The 19120-nt window shown below is 48.9% G+C and overlaps 1 protein-coding gene across 4 annotated transcripts in view; it reads left to right on the forward strand.

Moving 5' to 3' along the window:
- Nucleotides 1-19120, forward strand: part of NUGGC (nuclear GTPase, germinal center associated) — a 1180213-nt gene that overhangs the window by 401851 nt on the left and 759242 nt on the right. For all 4 annotated transcript variants that reach the window (XM_078686520.1, XM_078686521.1, XM_078686519.1 and 1 more), the window contains exon 10: nt 4977-5183. In XM_078686520.1, coding sequence (XP_078542646.1) covers nt 4977-5183 — 207 coding nt within the window. The remainder of the gene's footprint in view (nt 1-4976; nt 5184-19120) is intronic.

Consider the following 19120-nt stretch of genomic DNA (forward strand, 5'->3'; position numbering starts at 1 on the left):
TAGACCACACCATGCAGCGACGTCCGACCGAAGCCGGGCGAGTGGAGGCAACAAGTTACGCTCATAGCGTATCACCGGGTCAAGCGAAATATAGATCCCCAAATACTTAAAGCCAGCACTAGAAACCGGGATCGGGCACACTCGGGGCAGAGAAAGAGGATCACCGGTCAGCGGGAAGATACACGACTTGGACCAATTGATAACCAACCCGGAGTTACGTCCAAAGGAACTCAAAACATCAAAGAGTACTCCTAGCGACTTACGGGGGGACGTCAGGTACAATAAAATATCATCGGCATACAATGATATACGATCTTCGAAGTCGGGGGACCACCGAATACCCTTTAGTGAAGGCTCCCAACGGAGCCAGGCGGCAAGGGGCTCGAGCGCAAGTGCGAACAATAGCGGTGACAAAGGACATCCCTGCCTCGTGCCTCGCCCAATAACAAAGGGCTCCGAGGCTCTACCATTAACCACAACCTGCGCCAGCGGCTGCTCATACAGGAGTTTAACCCATGCGATGAATTTCGGACCAAAACCGAATTTGGCAAGAGTAGCCCACAAATACGGCCACTCAACCGTATCAAAGGCCATCGAGGCATCGAGAGAAACCAAGATGGCCGGCTCGCTGAGAGACCCCGCCCTCGCTATGACGCCGTGAAGACGACGAAGATTGAGCGCATTATTGCGTTGGGGGATAAAACCAGACTGATCAGGGTGAACCAACTCACTAATCACCGTGACCAGTCGGTTTGCCAAAAGTTTTGCCAGTATCTTGGGTCCAGCATTCAAAAGGGAGATCGGGCGATACGATGAACAGCGCTCGCGGGGTTTGCCATCTTTATGGATAACCACAATAGAGGCCAGCCTCTGGTCCCTGGGAAGAAATCCAAGGTCTCGCGATGCCGCAAACATACGAAGCAGATACGGCGCCATATTATCCGGGCATAGCTTGTATAACTCAACCGGTATACCATTGGGACCAGAGGCCTTCCCTGAGCGAAGGGAGCGTATAGCGAGCGCAACCTCATCAATGGAAAAATCAGCCTCCATGAACACCCCGTCCGACTCCGAGAGACTAGGCAACTCAAGATCACGAAGCAGCAAGTGCGAGTCCTCCTCCGGCATGCTCGAAACCGGCGCGTATACAACCCGAAAGTGCCGGGCAAACACCTCAACTATCTCAACCGGGTCCACGACTCGCGTCCCATCAACTTTCTCAACTACAGGCACAACACGATTCATTCTGTCTCGCCTATCCAGCCAAGCAATCAACTTCCCGCTTTATCACCCACATCATACCGACGCCCCTGCTGCACACGATTCATTGCCTCAGCCGAGTCAGTCACCAAGGCCCTGTAATCAGATTGCTTAAGAGCCAAGACATGCAAGTTCTCGGGCGTAACCCCAGCTTCCAACCGTTCCTCCAATACGGCAATCTCAGACTCCAAGTTCACCACCTCCTCATGTTTGCGCCTCCTCTCGCCAGCAACCAAAGACAGGGTCTGACCACGGATCACAGTTTTATAAGCCTCCCATAGGGAGACCGGGGAGGACACCGATCCCTCATTTTCAGTAAAGTAAAAGTTCGTACACTTGACCACCTCAGATCGGGGTTCTGAAAATGCCATGGATTGATCGGGGCAAGCCGGCCCCCAGATGTATATCGATGTGAAGCCATAGCGGGGAGTGATCCGAAATTCCTCTAGCCAAATGCTTGATTTCACGCACCGAGACCAACTGCACCACCGGCACGAGGATATAATCAAGTCTCGAGAGACTTCCATGTTCTCCCGAGTGGAAAGTATACTGAAGCCGGCCAGGGTGCAGCTGTCTCCAACAGTCCGCCAACCCAAAGGCGTCCAAGAATTTCCCTAGCCATATCTGCGATGTAGGGAGGAGCCTGGGGGGGCTACGATCACTCTCCCCATTCACCACTGAATTAAAGTCTCCACCCACCACTAGCAAGCCATCGGGCAAACCCAGAATTACCTCACCCAAGTCGGTGAAGGTAGTAGACTGCAGGCCAGGCGGAACATAAATAGACAGTATGGAAATCAACTTCCCTTCCCATCTCCCCATAATAGCTGCGTAACGGCCTCTATCGTCCAACACCGTGTCATCTATCTCCAGGGGGAGGGAGTTCCTAACCAGGATACCAACCCCCTTCGATCCAGAGGTGAAGCCGGAATGAGCCACCAGACGGTAACCTCACCTGTTCAGTGCATGACATGTATTGCCCACCAAGTGGGTCTCCTGGAGCAAGACCACATCCGGGGAACATCTCTTCAAGTATTGTAGCACAATCCCACGTTTTATCCTGTCCCCAAGACCTTTAACATTCCAGCTCAACACCCTAAGTCCCCTACCCCTCATCCCAGAAGAGAACGGACCGCTCTCCCCACCTCGAAACAGGCACATAATAGCAAATGTAAAACAAAGCACAGCCTAGAAATAAACAAAGAGAAAAGAGCCCCCCCACCACCCCCAGTGAACCCATCAAACTCAAACCCCCCTCCCTGCACCCCTGCGGTAGCCCTAAAAGCCACCCCAACTTGCAGTGTGCCTGTCGCCCCATTAAACTAACCTACACAAAGAGAGAAAAGTCCCCAGAGGAGGTAGATCCCCTAAACCCCCCCTCCCCCGGGTAGTCACACCATAACAGAACATAGTCTCTGAGCCACTGCCATAGAATCAGGCTCGCCGACGTAGACTCACTGCTCCTGGTCCTCCAAACCTCCTTCAGCACCTCTCGAGTTCTCCCGGCCCTCATGGCGCGTCGATAAAGTGTCCAACCAGTCACTAACCACCTCGGGGCGGTCAAAGAAGAACGCACGCTCTTCATGCTCAATTCTCAGGCGGGCCGGGAAAAGCATAGCATACTTCAGTCCCAGTTCTCTGAGGCGCCTCTTCACGGCCGTGAAGCCCATTCGTTGTTTCTGGACTGCCTGTGTGAAGTCCTGGTAAAAACTGATCGATACGTTCTCAAATTTGGTGGGTCCATTCGTTCTTGAAGCTTGCAGGATAGCGTCTGTCACGAAAATTGAAAAGCCTGGCAATTATGGGCCGCGGAGCGGCTCCCAACTTCGGCTTACCACCCGGGACACGATGAGCTCGCTCCACAGCAAAGAATTTACTTAGGCCTTTTGGTGCCAAATGTTTCAGCACAAGGTCCTCCACCAGGATATCAACAGGCAAATCAGCAGAGTTCTCCGGGACACCCACGATGCGGATGTTATTGCATCTGGCCCGGCCCTCGAAATCTTCCAGCCGATTGGCGAACAGATCACAAGTAGTCCGAAGATTGCGGACTGTGGTCTGGAGATCCGAGACATCCGTGCTCAAACTAGCAGTCTTGATATCAAGGGATTTGACACGCTCGTTTGTTTTCCCCAGGTCCGCTCTGATGAGGGTGACATCGATCGCCACCGTATCTATTTTGGCCGCCAGGGTTTCATATTGCTGGCCCATGGTGGATTGGACACTCGCAATAGCGCCCATAATGTCCTTTAGAGTTGGCTCCTCGCTTTCAGGAGTACCATCACCAGTTTCCTCCAGGGCCCCACTCGACCAGCCCGGGGAGCCTCTAGGCCGAGTAAATCGATCGATGGTCTGAGATTGGGTGGTCCCCCCTCGGGACGGGCCTCTAGCGGTGCGCCTCTCGATGACCGCCCTGCCCGCCATGACGGGCAATGAGCTCCAACAGGATCTATAGGATTCAGCCAAAACGATCTCCGTCTCAGCAAGCTCGGAACGGCAAGAGGATAGGGACACAGCGCTGGCTGAAGGTTGGCAGCGAGAACAGAGCTGGAGCGCCGATCGGCGACTGGGCGTTCACAACAGCGACCAAAACCGAAAGTACACCAGGGGCAGAGGGCGTGGCTCATCAGCCGTTGTTGTTCAATTGCCACCTGGGTACCTCGGAGAATCAAGCCCCCGGCTGGCATACGATGTAGGCCTCGAATTCCAGAGTGCAGTAAGTCCAACATCCGGCGGCCAAATCGATTTTTGAAAAAGACGTGGACATCAGCAGGGCATCAATAAAAAGTACCCGTCGTCATAATCAGAATCATTCGCAGGATAATCGCGGGAGGCGGAAAGGGTCTCGGGAGCCCTTAGCTCATGCGTCCATCTTGGAATCGCGCGAAGCTCCTCCCTTATTAATATTCTTGATTGTATTAATGCCACTGACTCTTTCGTATGAATTTAATATGAATTTAATTTTCTGCTACAAAGTTCATATGCTATTTGAACCAATAATAGACAAACTGAATAAAAGCTAAATAATAAATGACTTGAAACCTCGTGTGCCCCAGTCAGCATGACACATTGTATTTTCCTAGAGCACTTGCTTTTTTTAGGTAAGCAATTTGTATGAGCATCTTAGGCTGTTCCCTTTTTCTTTTTTTTCCAGAGTTTTATATAGCACAAACTTGACCCGAAGGTATCAGGTAGCCGAGCCCATTACATGAGCACCAGTTGCGTTACACAAGGACACATTCATTTATGTTAGTTACAAGGAGATTTGCCCAGAATCACAGGATGATGAGCGTCGTTGCCAAGACTCGAACCTGGTTCCCCAGATTTGAGGTTGACCGCCCTAGCTGTTAGGCCACATCCTCTCCCTTTGTCTATGTTATTAGTTTGAGAATTGTTGCAATTATGTGACCTGAGGATTTCTGCAACTATGAGAACAAGTTACTCATCATAGCAACCTCTGTACTTCTCCCGGTATTCTTTAGTCTTGGGTCTACTTAACAGTGCTGCATGGACAGGTTCTCCTATGTTGGGTGGGACATGTGGTTGGGGTCACTCTGCTTATAAGAACTGAATGTCTTTTCCCAAGGATGGAAGAAACCTTAGTATATGCAAAGGTGGTTGTAGATCTAGGAGTTAGATGTTACTTGATTGGGTATCTTGTTCTTTCTAAGAAACCTGTTTGTATCAATCGTAACATTATTGCGCCTTCTCCACAGGCAGAGAAGTTCCGTGGAAACATACGGAAATACATTGAATCATGTACTGACGAGATGCGCTACTGGAAAGGTGGACAACTGTGGCCAATAGTTAAATGTGTCAGGATCTATGTTCCCAATGCTGAAGTCCTAAAGACCGGAGCGGTGCTGGTTGACCTGCCAGGGGTCCGCGATTCCAATGCGGCAAGGGACTGCATAGCAAGAGAGGTGTGTTCTTTTTCTTCTATTGTTTGCTGCATTGCAAATTATTTAAATATTTGTTTCCTTTTTTGTGCTTCCCTCAGTCAGTGTCAAATTACCAGTAGAAAACCCGCAGCCTGCTTTCTGTTTCTCTACTCTCCCATTGTCTTGGCTTTTACCTTCTATGATACACTGTTTTGGCTTGTTTAAATGAATCACATTTCGTTTGTCGCATTTGCTGAACTACATCACATGTTCTGCATGTTCTTGCCATCTCTGTTGGACATTGACATTGCAGGTTTAAGTATTAGTTGCAGTTTCCAGGTAATGCTAGATTCCTCCCTCAAAACCCACAATGTGCCAGGATAGACTCCACTTCAGATTGTTTTGTTACTATCACCTGGTTTGTAAGTACTTCCCAAGATCCAGGATCCAGGATCGTTGAACAACCATCAACAACCATTAAGCTTCAGGGCTCGAAATATTAACTAAATTATATAGAACACGCCCTTCCAAGTTTTCCCTAAATGGAACTCCACATCCCTTCGGTTGCACCATGTCTGAGTTTGCAATCTCTGCTTACCTCAAGACCACAAGGATTTCAATTTTAAAAACAAATGATCATCCTTTACTGGAGTCAGTAGGTGCATTATAGTATGCAGTGCTGAGCCATTTAGGACCCTCAGCATTTAGGGAGACTGAAGGAGCTTAATGTGAGAAAGAAGGCCCATCTGGCATTCTGATGAGTCATGAAGAGCAGAGCTCAGAAACCCTCTCCTCCAAGGTCAAAGAAGAACAGACTTCAGGTGCCTCAGAAGGTCTTTTACCTAGAACAGACGCAACACACATCGACCAGCATCCAAGTATTGACCCATGGGAGTTCACCTTAAAAAGAGTCTTGTTCAGACTAAGCACTGCTCTTAAGGGAGCTCGATATTGAGACCTTAACTTCAGCAAAGAGACTCTGCAGCTGGATTCAGCCACTTCCCCATGCATGCTCTGCACAAAGAGCCTGCCTCTGCTCTCGAGAATCATCGATCCAAGGCCTCTATGCCTTGACTCCAGGCGATGCCTTCTTGAACCTAAGGTACTGACAGAACACCTTTGTCGCTGAACTTGGCCTAGAGGCCGGATAACTCTCTTGATACAACCTTGGCGCTGAGGAACACATCCTCCACTGTTGAGCTCTTGGAAGCCAGGAAAACTATGCAGTAATACATCTTCTCATAAAATTCTAGCCTGACCTCTAGAACAGAACACATATCCTATATACCCCTCAAGAAGAGTAGACTTTGTTGGAAGAGGCTACTCTGAAGTGCTCCAACACTACGTTGTTTAAAAAGCATATGCAGCACAACACAAGTCTCACTCCAGTTTCAGCAAGCCACATTCCTCCACCGTTGCAGTCACCACACAGATCACCTTCACCACAGGACTCGATCCAAAACGATGCACGCTCTGACTCTTACCTCAAAAGCCTTTGTGACACAGAGGACCCCTACTTTGAACCCGTCCCGCCAGATGTTGGGGGAAGATTCCTGGCAGGACTGCAATGTCTATCCTCTGTACGGTGAAGGCTTCACCTCCGGATGATGTGACCCTTTATCATCCAGTGAGTTGCTGAAAATCACAAGGTCAAGCTCCATGTTATTGAGGAGTTTTAAAGACATTTCCTGAGACCGAAAGGTCTATGCAATTTCTGCCAATGCTTAGGAACATGATTAAATACATGGCAGAGAATTTTAAAGAGCTGGTTAAGGTTAGAGTGGTCAAACCGAGGGTAGAGAAGAAATTAAGCCCAGCTCCTGATGACGCATGCTACGTGAGGTGGTTCATATCCCATCGGATTCCACCCCACACTTAAGAGGGAATTCACCCAAGCCACGCTACAAGAAAATGTATGGCATGGGGGCACCAATGCAGTGGCAAATCCGCAGTTCTGTAGGCCTCCTCGAAGAGATAGGATTGGTATTATTGGGAAGAAATGGAGCAGCAAATCAAGCTCTCCTTGACTAACCTCAAATGCGGTAACTAACTGGTCTAAGAAGGGAAGATCATCTCTGATGCAAACATTTGCTGCGATTTAGCTGACACTGCTTTCAGGTAGGTGAATATCAACATTATCCTCTTAAGAAAATGCACGACTGATGGTCTGGATCTTTATCAAAATCCAAGCAACATCTGATGAATTGCCCCTTTGATGATGACAATCTTTTTGGCCCTCAGGTGGATATGATGCTTGTAAAGATTATAAACGACACCAGTACTGCAAACCCCATGGGAGCACTCCAGAATCATCCTGCTAGACCAGGTTTTAGTGCCAAAAGATGTGAGTGAATGTGTAAACTTAAACAACCATGCAGCATTCAGGATTTCAACAGCATCACACCTGTCAGAAGGGACATGTCTAGAAGTCCTATGCCCGAGCAGGCTATGGAAAAGGTCACAGTGGTCTGGAAAGGATACTTCTACAACCATGCAGTAACTTACCTAGCAGTAACTTAACAAGCCTCCACTCTTAAAACAATACCTTTATCAGAGAGAATGCCCAGTGGGAAAAAATAACCACAGACAAGTGATTCAATGTCCAGCAATTAGGTACCCCAAGCAGATACTGCTTGGGGTACCTAATTGTTACCAAGCTGCCAACTCACTTATGCCTCGGCTGGCATGAATTGTTCTCGATTAGTCCAGTCTCCCACGCATAAGACAGGTCAAACTTTGGATCTGATCTTTTCTTTTTTTGTTTTAAATCTGTTTATTGACCTTTTGGGAACAAACAAATGCACGAGAAGCAAACACCTTTTTCCCTGCAAATGCAATCAACAAAGGAAGGGGTTGTGTTGCTGAAATCCCCATCTTGCTAACTTTCAGGGACAAGCAGACTTTTGTTAGAAAAAACAAGATATTTTACACAGTTGTGGCATTTTTCTGGGACATAGCCTATTTTTGCTATTTTTTGTGCTTTCAACCTCCTTCCAGTTAATGATAAAAATGGGTATGCAAGCAATGAGGGATCCTTAAAAGCTATGCATTTCTGAAAAGTAGACTTGATTTTGAATTCAGCAAGGGGTCATTTGTGTAGATCATTCAAGGTTTTCTTAAAGAAACTAACATTTGAAAATAGAAACAAATTGAAAATGAGGTAAAATAAACAGCCATTTGTGCCAACATTTTCACCTGTAACTTCTACGAAGCATGATAGATGTTAGAAAACAATATACCGATCCATCTGCTGGATCCTTGCGGTTGTGGGGACATATGGGACGTGTAGGGCTGAATTAGCTGTGTTGGTTCACCAAGAACCCGAGGAACCCAGAGCCAATAACTGAGCAGCGTCTTGCAATGCTTTTTTATTGTGTATATTGTATATAGCAATTCATTTTTTTTGTGAATCTGTTTTTATTCCCATTTTGTTATTAGTACAGCATAACGCATGGTAGATAATTGATAATAGCAAGCATTAAATTCATCATGCAAGGTTCAGTAACGTCACATGACATATGCACAGCTTACATGCGGAATGATGTACATTTGTGATTGAACTTACATTGAACTGACGTTTGCATGGCACGTGGCTGAGGTTATGTAGGGAACAAGTGCAAGGAAGGAGGGTGTCAGGATAACCGTTCGATTGCTTCTCTGCCCTTTGGATTGGCTTTTTCCTTGCCATGCATATCAACAAATGTTTGTTGTTGCACTTAAGTGCCGGAACTGTCCCATGATGCGAGCAGGGGCTTGGCGCCCGGGTATATAGCAATTCATTTGGGAAAATATGAACAGAAAAATCGGTATAAAAGTCACCTATGTATTTCTGACTTGGGAATAAATAATAGAGTTTAGAAACAGATTTACCATCTGCTTCGAACCTACTTTTCCCTCCTGAGGCGGAAGCCGGGAGGTCTCCCTACTTTTCTTTTATTTAGAACACTTGACTCGTGTTTTTTTAAAATTTACAATTTTACTGTGTGCCTCTGCAGTTGTGCTCGCGCTTGTGTCTAAAGCGTGCAGGAGCACAGCGCTGCTTATTTTTCGATCTCCCAGCGCTTGTAAGCGCTTTGCTTCCCCCCCCTCCCTTGCCTGGGACTCTGAGACCGCCCTCGGCTGAGTATTGACGCCGAGGGCTGGGATCTCATCTTGGCAGCCATCTTGGGGGTAGGACTTCCACACGCGCGCTCTAGCAGCGCTATAAAAGGGAACCGGATCACTTTGCAGGTGATTACCATCTGCTTCGAACCTACTTTTCCCTCCTGAGGCGGAAGCCGGGAGGTCTCCCTACTTTTCTTTTATTTAGAACACTTGACTCGTGTTTTTTTAAAATTTACAATTTTACTGTGTGCCTCTGCAGTTGTGCTCGCGCTTGTGTCTAAAGCGTGCAGGAGCACAGCGCTGCTTATTTTTCGATCTCCCAGCGCTTGTAAGCGCTTTGCTTCCCCCCCCTCCCTTGCCTGGGACTCTGAGACCGCCCTCGGCTGAGTATTGACGCCGAGGGCTGGGATCTCATCTTGGCAGCCATCTTGGGGGTAGGACTTCCACACGCGCGCTCTAGCAGCGCTATAAAAGGGAACCGGATCACTTTGCAGGTGATTACCATCTGCTTCGAACCTACTTTTCCCTCCTGAGGCGGAAGCCGGGAGGTCTCCCTACTTTTCTTTTATTTAGAACACTTGACTCGTGTTTTTTTAAAATTTACAATTTTACTGTGTGCCTCTGCAGTTGTGCTCGCGCTTGTGTCTAAAGCGTGCAGGAGCACAGCGCTGCTTATTTTTCGATCTCCCAGCGCTTGTAAGCGCTTTGCTTCCCCCCCCTCCCTTGCCTGGGACTCTGAGACCGCCCTCGGCTGAGTATTGACGCCGAGGGCTGGGATCTCATCTTGGCAGCCATCTTGGGGGTAGGACTTCCACACGCGCGCTCTAGCAGCGCTATAAAAAGCTCACCTCTTTCTCCGCGCAGCGGACGCGTTCAGCGGCCGCGCCGGATCTGCGCCGGAGTCGTGCCAGAGTCCTGCCCGTCTGCGCCCGTCAGCGTCCCGGAGGCGTTCGGCGTGGCAGGTACCTCTGGCCACTATGTGCTGCTATTCCGCTCAGGAGCTCTTGTTATTGCGCAATCGCAATACTTCATGCCTATCAGTCTTCCCTAGCCGGTATAAGGGTAAGCATAAGTGCCCTGCCTGTCTTTGGCACCCTGTTTGCACCCTCCCTTCCCATTTGTCTGTTAAGGAGAGTAGCTCTAAACATATCTGTCTACTCCTTAATACGAGGTCATTGCATCGCCACACTCAAGAGATCTTTGATCTTCTGTCAACTATCAGTCCCACCTGTCTGATGCTTACTGAGACATGGCTCAATGATTCCTCTAATCCGGACATAGTGGCTGCCATTCCCACTGACTACACCATCTATCGTCAGGATAGAGACAAGGGAAGGGGAGGAGGAGTCGCCCTGATTGTGAAGAATTCTCTTCCGTGCACGGTCACTCACACACATACCATCGAAGGGACCGATTCATTAGCCTTCACCATCTCTTTATCACCGCAACAAGCATTGAAGGGTATGATCGTTTACAGACCCCCGGGCGCTGTCGGCTCTTTTTTCGAGGACCTCCAACAGGCCATGTCGGTCCTTGTTTTGAGATCGGAGCAGTGCTTATTGGTAGGCGATTTTAATTTTCACATGGACGACCACAATGACCAAAATGCCATCAAATTGTTGGATATTACATCTACCCTGGGCCTTTCCCCTTATCTTTTTGGTCCTACCCACGATAAAGGCCACACACTTGATCAGGTTTTTTCCACCATACCTATCATGAACGTTACACTCTCGCCTATCGTTTGGTCTGACCATTTCCTGGCCCACTTTGAAATACATTCTATCTCGGCCCCCCCTGCCAGAACTACGAGACAGCAGGGCAGCAACTACAGAACACTGCACAGGGTGACCTCGGACATGCTCACACATGCCTTAATTGATCACCCTGTGGTCTGTACTGGGGATCTAGAGGAAGATCTGGAGAGCTTACAATCATGGCTCCTCGCCAGACTCGATGAGTTCGCTCCCCTCCAGCCACCCAGGACCGCTGCTCGACAGGTCTCTGCTCCCTGGTTCACGGAGGACCTAGCCATTGCCCGCAGGCATTGCAAAGTGGCAGAGCGTGCATGGAGAGCCCAGTATGAGCCTGAGGCTAAACAACGTTATAAAACAACGATGAAGGCATACCATGAACTTGTTTTTCAGAGCAAGAAACGATATCTCGCCAAAAGGATTGACGACGCTGCCAACTCCTGTAAGGAGATTTTCTCAATCGTGCGGGAATTTACTGGCCCTCGGTCTGTTTCCACTCAGAGTGCCCCGACAGAGATCTGGGCCAACACTATTGCCAACTTTTTTACCACCAAAATCAGGCAAATCCAGGCCTCCTTTCCGCAGAGAGACCTGGATAATGTGTCTGTGAGGCCGATTGAGGCAGTGCCTCTGTCTCCACCGGGCCCAGTCCTGCTCGATTTTCCTCCTCTCTCGGCTGACACATCTTTAACCCTGATGAGGAACCTTAAGTCGGGCTCACCATTAGACCCATGCCCGGCAAAATTTCTGGCGAGAGTGGCAGATGCTATAAATCCTATAGCCAATCCCATCCTTAATCTTTCTTTGAGCGAGGGCTTTTTGCCTCCGACCTGGAAGCAAGCCATGGTCATTCCTCTGATCAAGAAACCTAATCTTGACCCGGAGGCTCCTTCCAACTACAGACCAATCTCGCTCCTCCCAGCACTGACCAAGATCTTGGAAAAGCACGTACATGGCGTGCTCTCCAATTTCCTGGAGTCTAATGATCTGCTCCATGAGTCCCAATCGGGATTCCGTTCCAACTTAAGCACCGAGACGGCGCTCTTGGAAGTCTCGGAGATCATTAGAGAGGTGCTGGATATGGGAGGCAGGGTGCTGTTAGTCATGCTAGACCTGTCGGCGGCGTTTGACACCGTCCCCCATGAGGATCTCCTCATTAGGCTCCATGACATCGGGCTTGGGGGGACGGTGCTCAACTGGTTTTCTTCCTTTTTGGCCAGCCGCCGCCAGACGGTCTGGGTTCCACCCGGATCCGCCGAGATGCCGCCATTGGGAGTCGGAGTGCCTCAGGGCTCTATCCTGAGCCCCACTCTTTTCAACATCTTGATGACCCCTCTGGCGACATTGGCGGAGTCCTATGGGGCCCGGATCGTCTCTTATGCTGACGACACTCAGCTCCTCTTCACCTGTCGTAAGGGTGAAGAGTTTGATGGCGAAGGGATCCGCGAGTGCCTTGGGGCTGTTTTTAGCTGGTTTTCACAAAACAGCCTCAAGTGCAACTCGGATAAGTCCGAGATACTATTCTTCGGATGCCCCTCTGAACCAGATTGGCGAGGCTGGTGGCCTGTAGACAAGTTCCCTCCCACACAGTCATCTAAGTGGGCTAAGAACCTGGGAGTCAAAATCGACAATGAGCTGTCGCTCAAATCCCAGGTGTCCACCCTTACGGGAACCTGTTTCGGGATCCTCAGAATGTTGCGCAAGTTTTTCCCCTTACTTTCGGAGCAACATCGGAGGATTACCGTTCAGGCCCTCATAGGGTCCAGATTGGACTATGCTAACGCTCTTTATCTGGGCCTGCCTGAATACCTCCTCCAACGCCTGCAGATCACCCAGAACGCTGCTGCGCGTGCCATCTTTGGCCTTCATCGTCGGACTAGTGCCTCTCATCTTCTTGCATCCCTTCACTGGCTCCCGGTGCGGAAGAGGATACTGTTTAAGACCATGACTCTTGCCCACAAGGCCTTATATGGCACTGGTGCCAAGTATCTTCAGAGGAGGCTGGACTTTTATCGACCGGCACGCTCCCTTAGGTCAGAAACTTTGGCCTTGGCTCGGGTTCCACGTATCAAAAAGGCTCGGCTAGGCGGCCGGTCTCTTAGCTTTCTCGCTCCTAAGCTTTGGAACTCATTGCCGTTGTCTCTGCGGAGCACCTCTAATTTGCTTATTTTCAGGAAAAACTTGAAAACTTGGCTATTTGCCGGATAATTCTCCCCTCTGTGGCCCCTTTTTTTTGTTACTGTTATGTTTTCTGCCCCCCTTTTGGTTTGGAGCTCAAAGCGCCGGGACACTCCTTTGGAGTAGCCGTTGCGCTATATAAGCCCTAATTTAACATAACATAACAGTAGCTTCTATTGCACATCTCCGAAATTGTCGGTACCCATACCAGCATGTGAATTATAGGTCATTTTTCAAAGGGACTTCTTTTTCTGCACATTGTCTTAAATTTGGAAGGCAGAAATGCATTGAAAGTCAATAGGTAATAACAGTTGCTCTATAATTTTGTTTTCCCCTAAGTCTCCCGATTAAAATGGTCCCTCACTTGTGTGGGTAGGTGTAGTGCCTGCGACATGAAACGGCCCAAAATGCAACACAGACATTTTGAACCCATACTCTGCCGGCACCAAGGGAAACATAGCAAACCTATATATTTGTTTTAACTAGACACCAAGGGGAATCCAGGATGGGGTAACTTGTCTGACTCTCACCAGGATCTGTTACCCAGAATCCCTTGCAAACCATAAACTTTGTAAAAAAAACACATAAAAAAAACACATTTCCCTCACATTTCTGTGGTTGAAGGTTCTGTAATCCGTGTGAATCCACAGAGTTCCACCCACCCCGCATGCCTCAAAGTCTTCTGAGAAAAATGGTACTTAACTTGTGTGCGTAGGCCTAGTGCCCGCGACAGGAAACGGCCCAAAACGCAACGTGGATTCACCACATTTTCACAGTGAAAACAGACCCTTTTTTTGCAAAATGCGTAGCTGTAGATTTTTAACCCTTTCTCTGCCGGCACCTAGGGAAACCTAGCAAACCTATACATTTTTTGAAGACTAGACACCCAGCGGAATCCAGGATGGTGTGACTTGTCTGACACTCACCAGGTTTTGTTACCCAGAAGCCCTCACAAACCTCAAAATTTGTAAAAAACAAACACGTTTTCCTCACATTTCTGTGGTGGAAAGTACTGGAATATGCGTGGATCCACAAAATTCCACCCACCCCGCATTCCCCAAAGTCTTCCGTAAAAAATGGTACCTCACTTGTGTGGGTGGGTCAAGTACTCGCAACAGGCAAGGGTCCAAAATATATTGAGGAGACATCAAAATAATCTATCACAAAACAACCTGGTTTTTCAAGGGGGGTCCTATGAGTTTTTTGGCCCCAGGCTCGGCGGCCATCTTGGGAAACCTACCAAACTCACACATTTATGAAAACTAGAAACCCCGGGTAGTCCGGCGAGGTATGGCTTGCGTGGACCCCCAATGTTTTCCTACCCAGAATCCCCTGCAAACCTCAAATTTAGCTGAAACTAATCACATATTTCTCAACTTTCTGTGTGGGAAAGGTCAGGAATCAAACAATGACACTTATAGAGCGCGCTACATACTCGTAGGGTCTCAAGGCGCTTGGGGGAGGGGGGGTGCCGCTACTGCTCGAACAGCCAGGTCTTCAGCTTCTTCCTGAAGGAGAGGTGGTCTTGGGTCAGGCGCAGGTCGGTCGGGAGGGAGTTCCAGGTCTTGGCGGCCAGGTAGGAGAAGGACCTTCCTCCTGTAGTTGCTCTTCGGATGCGGGGGACGGCGGCGAGGGCGTGGTTGGCTGACCGGAGGTGGCGTTTGGGAGCGTAGAAGTTGATCCGGCTGTTGAGGTAGCTCGGGCCTTGGTCGTGTAGGGCTTTGTGTGCGTGGGTGAGGAGGCGGAAGGTGATTCTTTTGTTGACGGGGAGCCAGTGGAGGTCTCTCAGATGTCCGGAGATGTGGCTGTGTCGTGGGATGTCGAGGACGAGTCTGGCTGAGGCGTTCTGGATCCGCTGGAGTCTCTTCTGGAGCTTGGCGGTGGTACCGGCGTAGAGGGCGTTGCCGTAGTCCAGTCGGCTAGTGACGAGGGCCTGGGTGACGGTCTTCCTGGTCTCGGTGGGGATCCACCAGAAGATCTTCCGTAGCATGCGTAGGATGTTGAAGCACGCCGAGGAGACGTTGTTGACTTGCATGGTAATGGAATCTGCATGGATCCACAGATTTCCTATCACCCAGTTTTCCCCCAGGTCTCCCGATAAAAATGGTACCTCACTCCTGTGGGTGAGTCAAGTACCCGTGACAGGCAAGGGCCCAAAACTTATTGAGGAGACAAAATTACCTATCACAAAACAACCTGGTTTTGCAAGGGGGTATCCTGGGTTTTTGGCCCCAGGCTCGGCTGCCATCTTGGGAAACTACTAAACCCACACATTTCTGAAAACTAGACACCCAAGGGAGTCCAGCGAGGTATGGCTTGCGTGTATCCCCCAACGTTTCCCTACCTATAATCCTCTGCAAACCTCAAATTTAGCTGAAAAAATCAACTTTTTTTTATACTATGTTTATTGAAGGTTAATGTTAACACCAATTTACGTACATTGCAGTCATATACGTAACAGTAGCATAATGCGGTACACAGCTGTGGGCATACAATTGATACATTGCAATCAAAACTGTACACCAATATTGTTCACAATAATGAGTCTTATCCAGCAATATTCAAACAAAGGCGATTGCATCATAGGCTCCCAGTCAGTCAGCCTACCATATATAAACATTTCCCAGTGTATTCTCGCATCTATTTACAAGTAATAGTAATATCTGGAATAATGTGAACCATCGTAATACCACAGCAGCTAAATCACGGCAACCCCACATAATATACAGCAGGCAGGAATTGGCAGGGTGAGGCGGCAGTGACCGAGGTTAGAACATCAGCAAACTCCACTGTGCAAAAACCTGGGTGGGTCTCTCTCTCTCGCAATATCGTCTACCCAACCCCATTTCCTTTACATGGTTCCTTCCCCACAAATCGCACCCTTCTCTGCCTCCCTCTGTAGTACATGAATCAAGTCACTCTTACAGCTCAGCATATATCGCCAGTTGATCCTGACAGTATGTAAGGTCATTGATCCAATCCTTGAACTTAGGTGCCCTCCCTCTGCCCCATCGACACGCCACCCGCCTTTTGGCCATGAACAGCGCCAGCACAACAAATTTGCGATTCGCAGCTTTAAGGGGCTCCACATAACCCAAGAGTGCCATAATAGGGGAAGGGTCCACCCTGGTGTTCATCATCTTAGACAGGGCGGAGAACACTTGCTGCCAGTATAAATGCACTCCCTCGCATGCCCGCGCTAAATGTAGAAAGTCGGCGCCTGGAGCATGACATCGATCGCAGGTGTCTGAGTCGCGCAGCCCATATCTATGCATGCGTGCAGGCGTGTAATACAACCTATGCAGGTATTATAATGAATTATTCTACGTCTGCTGCTGGATGCAATACATTCAGTCTGTTGTGAACAGAAATCCCATTGCCTATCCGTCAGCTCAATTCCCAAATCACGATCCCACTTTGTTTTAGCTATCAGGACCGGTAAGTCCCTCAGCGTGTGTGCTGTCTTATATATGGTTGACACTAATTTCTTGGCTGTCTCTCTCTGAAGAATCCGCTGTAGAGGCACAATGACTGGCGGCTCGTTAGGAAAATCGGGTGTGAGAGATCTAAGGCCCTGTCTAAGCCGAATATATAAAAAGGTGTCGAGAGGGGAGCAAGGAATGCCTAGAAACATGTGCTCCAGTGTGCGGAATTTGCCGTCTTGATATAGGTCTCCCCATGTTTTAATATGAGTACGCTTTGCCAGCAGATAAAATGCGGCCTCTTGCAACAAGGGCATGCCTGGTTGGTATGCGAGTGGTAAAAGTGGCGAGTATAGCAAAGGTTGATCAAACAGTCTGCCCAGCTGGAACCAAGCATTAGTCGTGGCCATAACTGTTGTCGGCGTCCTGTCTCTACCATGGGGTGGAATGTAAAGCGCACCCTCAATTGAAACTGGTAACGCCAACAAATGCTCCGCCGCTACCTGAGGCATGTATCGGGCTGGTACACCCAAAAGTAAGCGTAATGGGCCTGTGCACTATAATAGTACAGTTCAAAATCGGGAATTCCAAATCCCCCCTGCGCATAGGGCCTAGTCAGGGTTGCCCACGTTACTCTTGGGTTTTTCCCACCCCACACCAGGCGAGTGAGCTGCGACCGCAACTGTTGGAAGAAATACCTGCCAGGGTAGAAGGGAATATTCAGGAATAGATAAAGCAACTGTGGAAGGATCACTATCTTTATCAAGGATGCTCTGCCGGCTAGTGATAATGGCAGAGTGATCCAACGCGTTATCTTGTCTGCTATCCGGACCATGGTCGTCCCATAGTTGAGCCTCATTAGCTCGTCCTTGTCTTTTAAAATGTGTATTCCTAAATACTTGAAATCATCCTCACACCAAGCCATAGGGTAATCCATAGTGAACTTTGTCGTAGCAGCAGTAAGTGGAAAGAAGCACGATTTGCTCCAGTGTATGGTGACGCCGGACAGTTCACCAAAGATTATGAACTCTCTAAGGACAGGGTTCATATTTTGTTGGGGGTCCTGAATATACAGCGAGATGTCATCCGCATAAAGGGATATCAAGATTTGCCTCTGATTACACCGCAGCGCTTTGTCGTTGTGATGTTGCCGCAGTCTTGCAGCTAAAGGTTCCACTGCGACTGCAAATAGCAGAGGCGATAGTGGGCATCCCTGCCTCGTGCCTCTTGTGATTGGGATTTCCTGAGAAACCCTCCCATTAATAACTACCCTCGCCGTGGGCGAAGTATACAACAGCCGAATCCAGGATAGGAAAATGGGCGGAAACCCCATGCGCTTCATCACCTAGAATACATAATCCCATTCCAACGAATCGAACATTTTTGTGGCGTCCAGGAATATTGCCGCCATCGGCAGCTCCTCAGAAACGTTATTCATTACTGTAAAGAATGTTCGCAAGTTATGGGATATTGCCCTACCAGGGACAAATCCTGACTGATCCGGTAAAATCAGACCTTCCATGATTAGGTTAAGCCATGTAGCGATAAGTTTCGCCAGGATTTTGATATCACAATTGAGCAATGACAGGGGCCGATAAGAATCACAGCTAGTAGGCGATTTCCCTGGTTTAAGCAGCGATGTGATAAGAGCCACTCTCATGGAAGGGGGTAGATGCCCAACTTCCAGTGCATCCTCATAAACATCCCGTAATATTAGGGCCATAAAGACTATATAGGTTTTATAAAATTCGATTGGGATGCCGTCTAGGCCAGTGGCTTTGTCCGACTGCATGTGCATAATAGCCTCTCGCACCTCATCCAGCTCAAACGGGGCGCTCAGGAATTTCTGCTGCACATCACTCAGCCATCCCAGGGACACATCCTCCAGATACTCAGTTAAATGCAGTGGGCCCGCCCGCGTGGTGGTGTATAACTTAGCATAATGTGCAGTGAAGGCATTTAATATGTGGGCAGTGTCCCTATAGACCAACCCGTCCACTCCCTCTAGTTCCAACACAACATTCGTGTGCCGTGCCATAGCAATCGTCGTGGCTAGTGATTTACCAGGACTTTTACCTTCGCCGTAACGGCGGGCCAGCCAATAACGCCCTCGAAATTTGGACTCTCTACCGGCCTCCTCCGTGTATTCCGTGAGCTTGTCTCGCAGTTGTGATTGAGTCGCCCCGTTGGGGCATACTGATAGTGTCTCCTCCAGTTGTTTAAGGTCCCTCTCAAGTGTAGTCACCCTGTTCAATATGCGTTTTAGCACACCAGACCCCATGCAGATCCCTCTCAAAGTGACCTTAAAAGCCTCCCATATAGTTTCGACATGGTCTACAGTACCTTTATTTCGTTCAAAAAAATCTAAAGCCTCACCCGTAAGCTCCTCTTGGAATACAGTATCTAGGAGCATAGTGGGTTGCAGGCGCCAACGCACTCTCTGTGGGCCCAAGTCCTCCGCGCTCCAGGTAAGCCGCACAGGCGCGTGATCCGAGTATGTCCTAGCCAAGTGTTCCGTGCC

This window comes from Lissotriton helveticus, chromosome 4_1 (genome assembly GCF_964261635.1).
Source record: "Lissotriton helveticus chromosome 4_1, aLisHel1.1, whole genome shotgun sequence".
Taxonomy (NCBI): domain Eukaryota; kingdom Metazoa; phylum Chordata; class Amphibia; order Caudata; family Salamandridae; genus Lissotriton; species Lissotriton helveticus.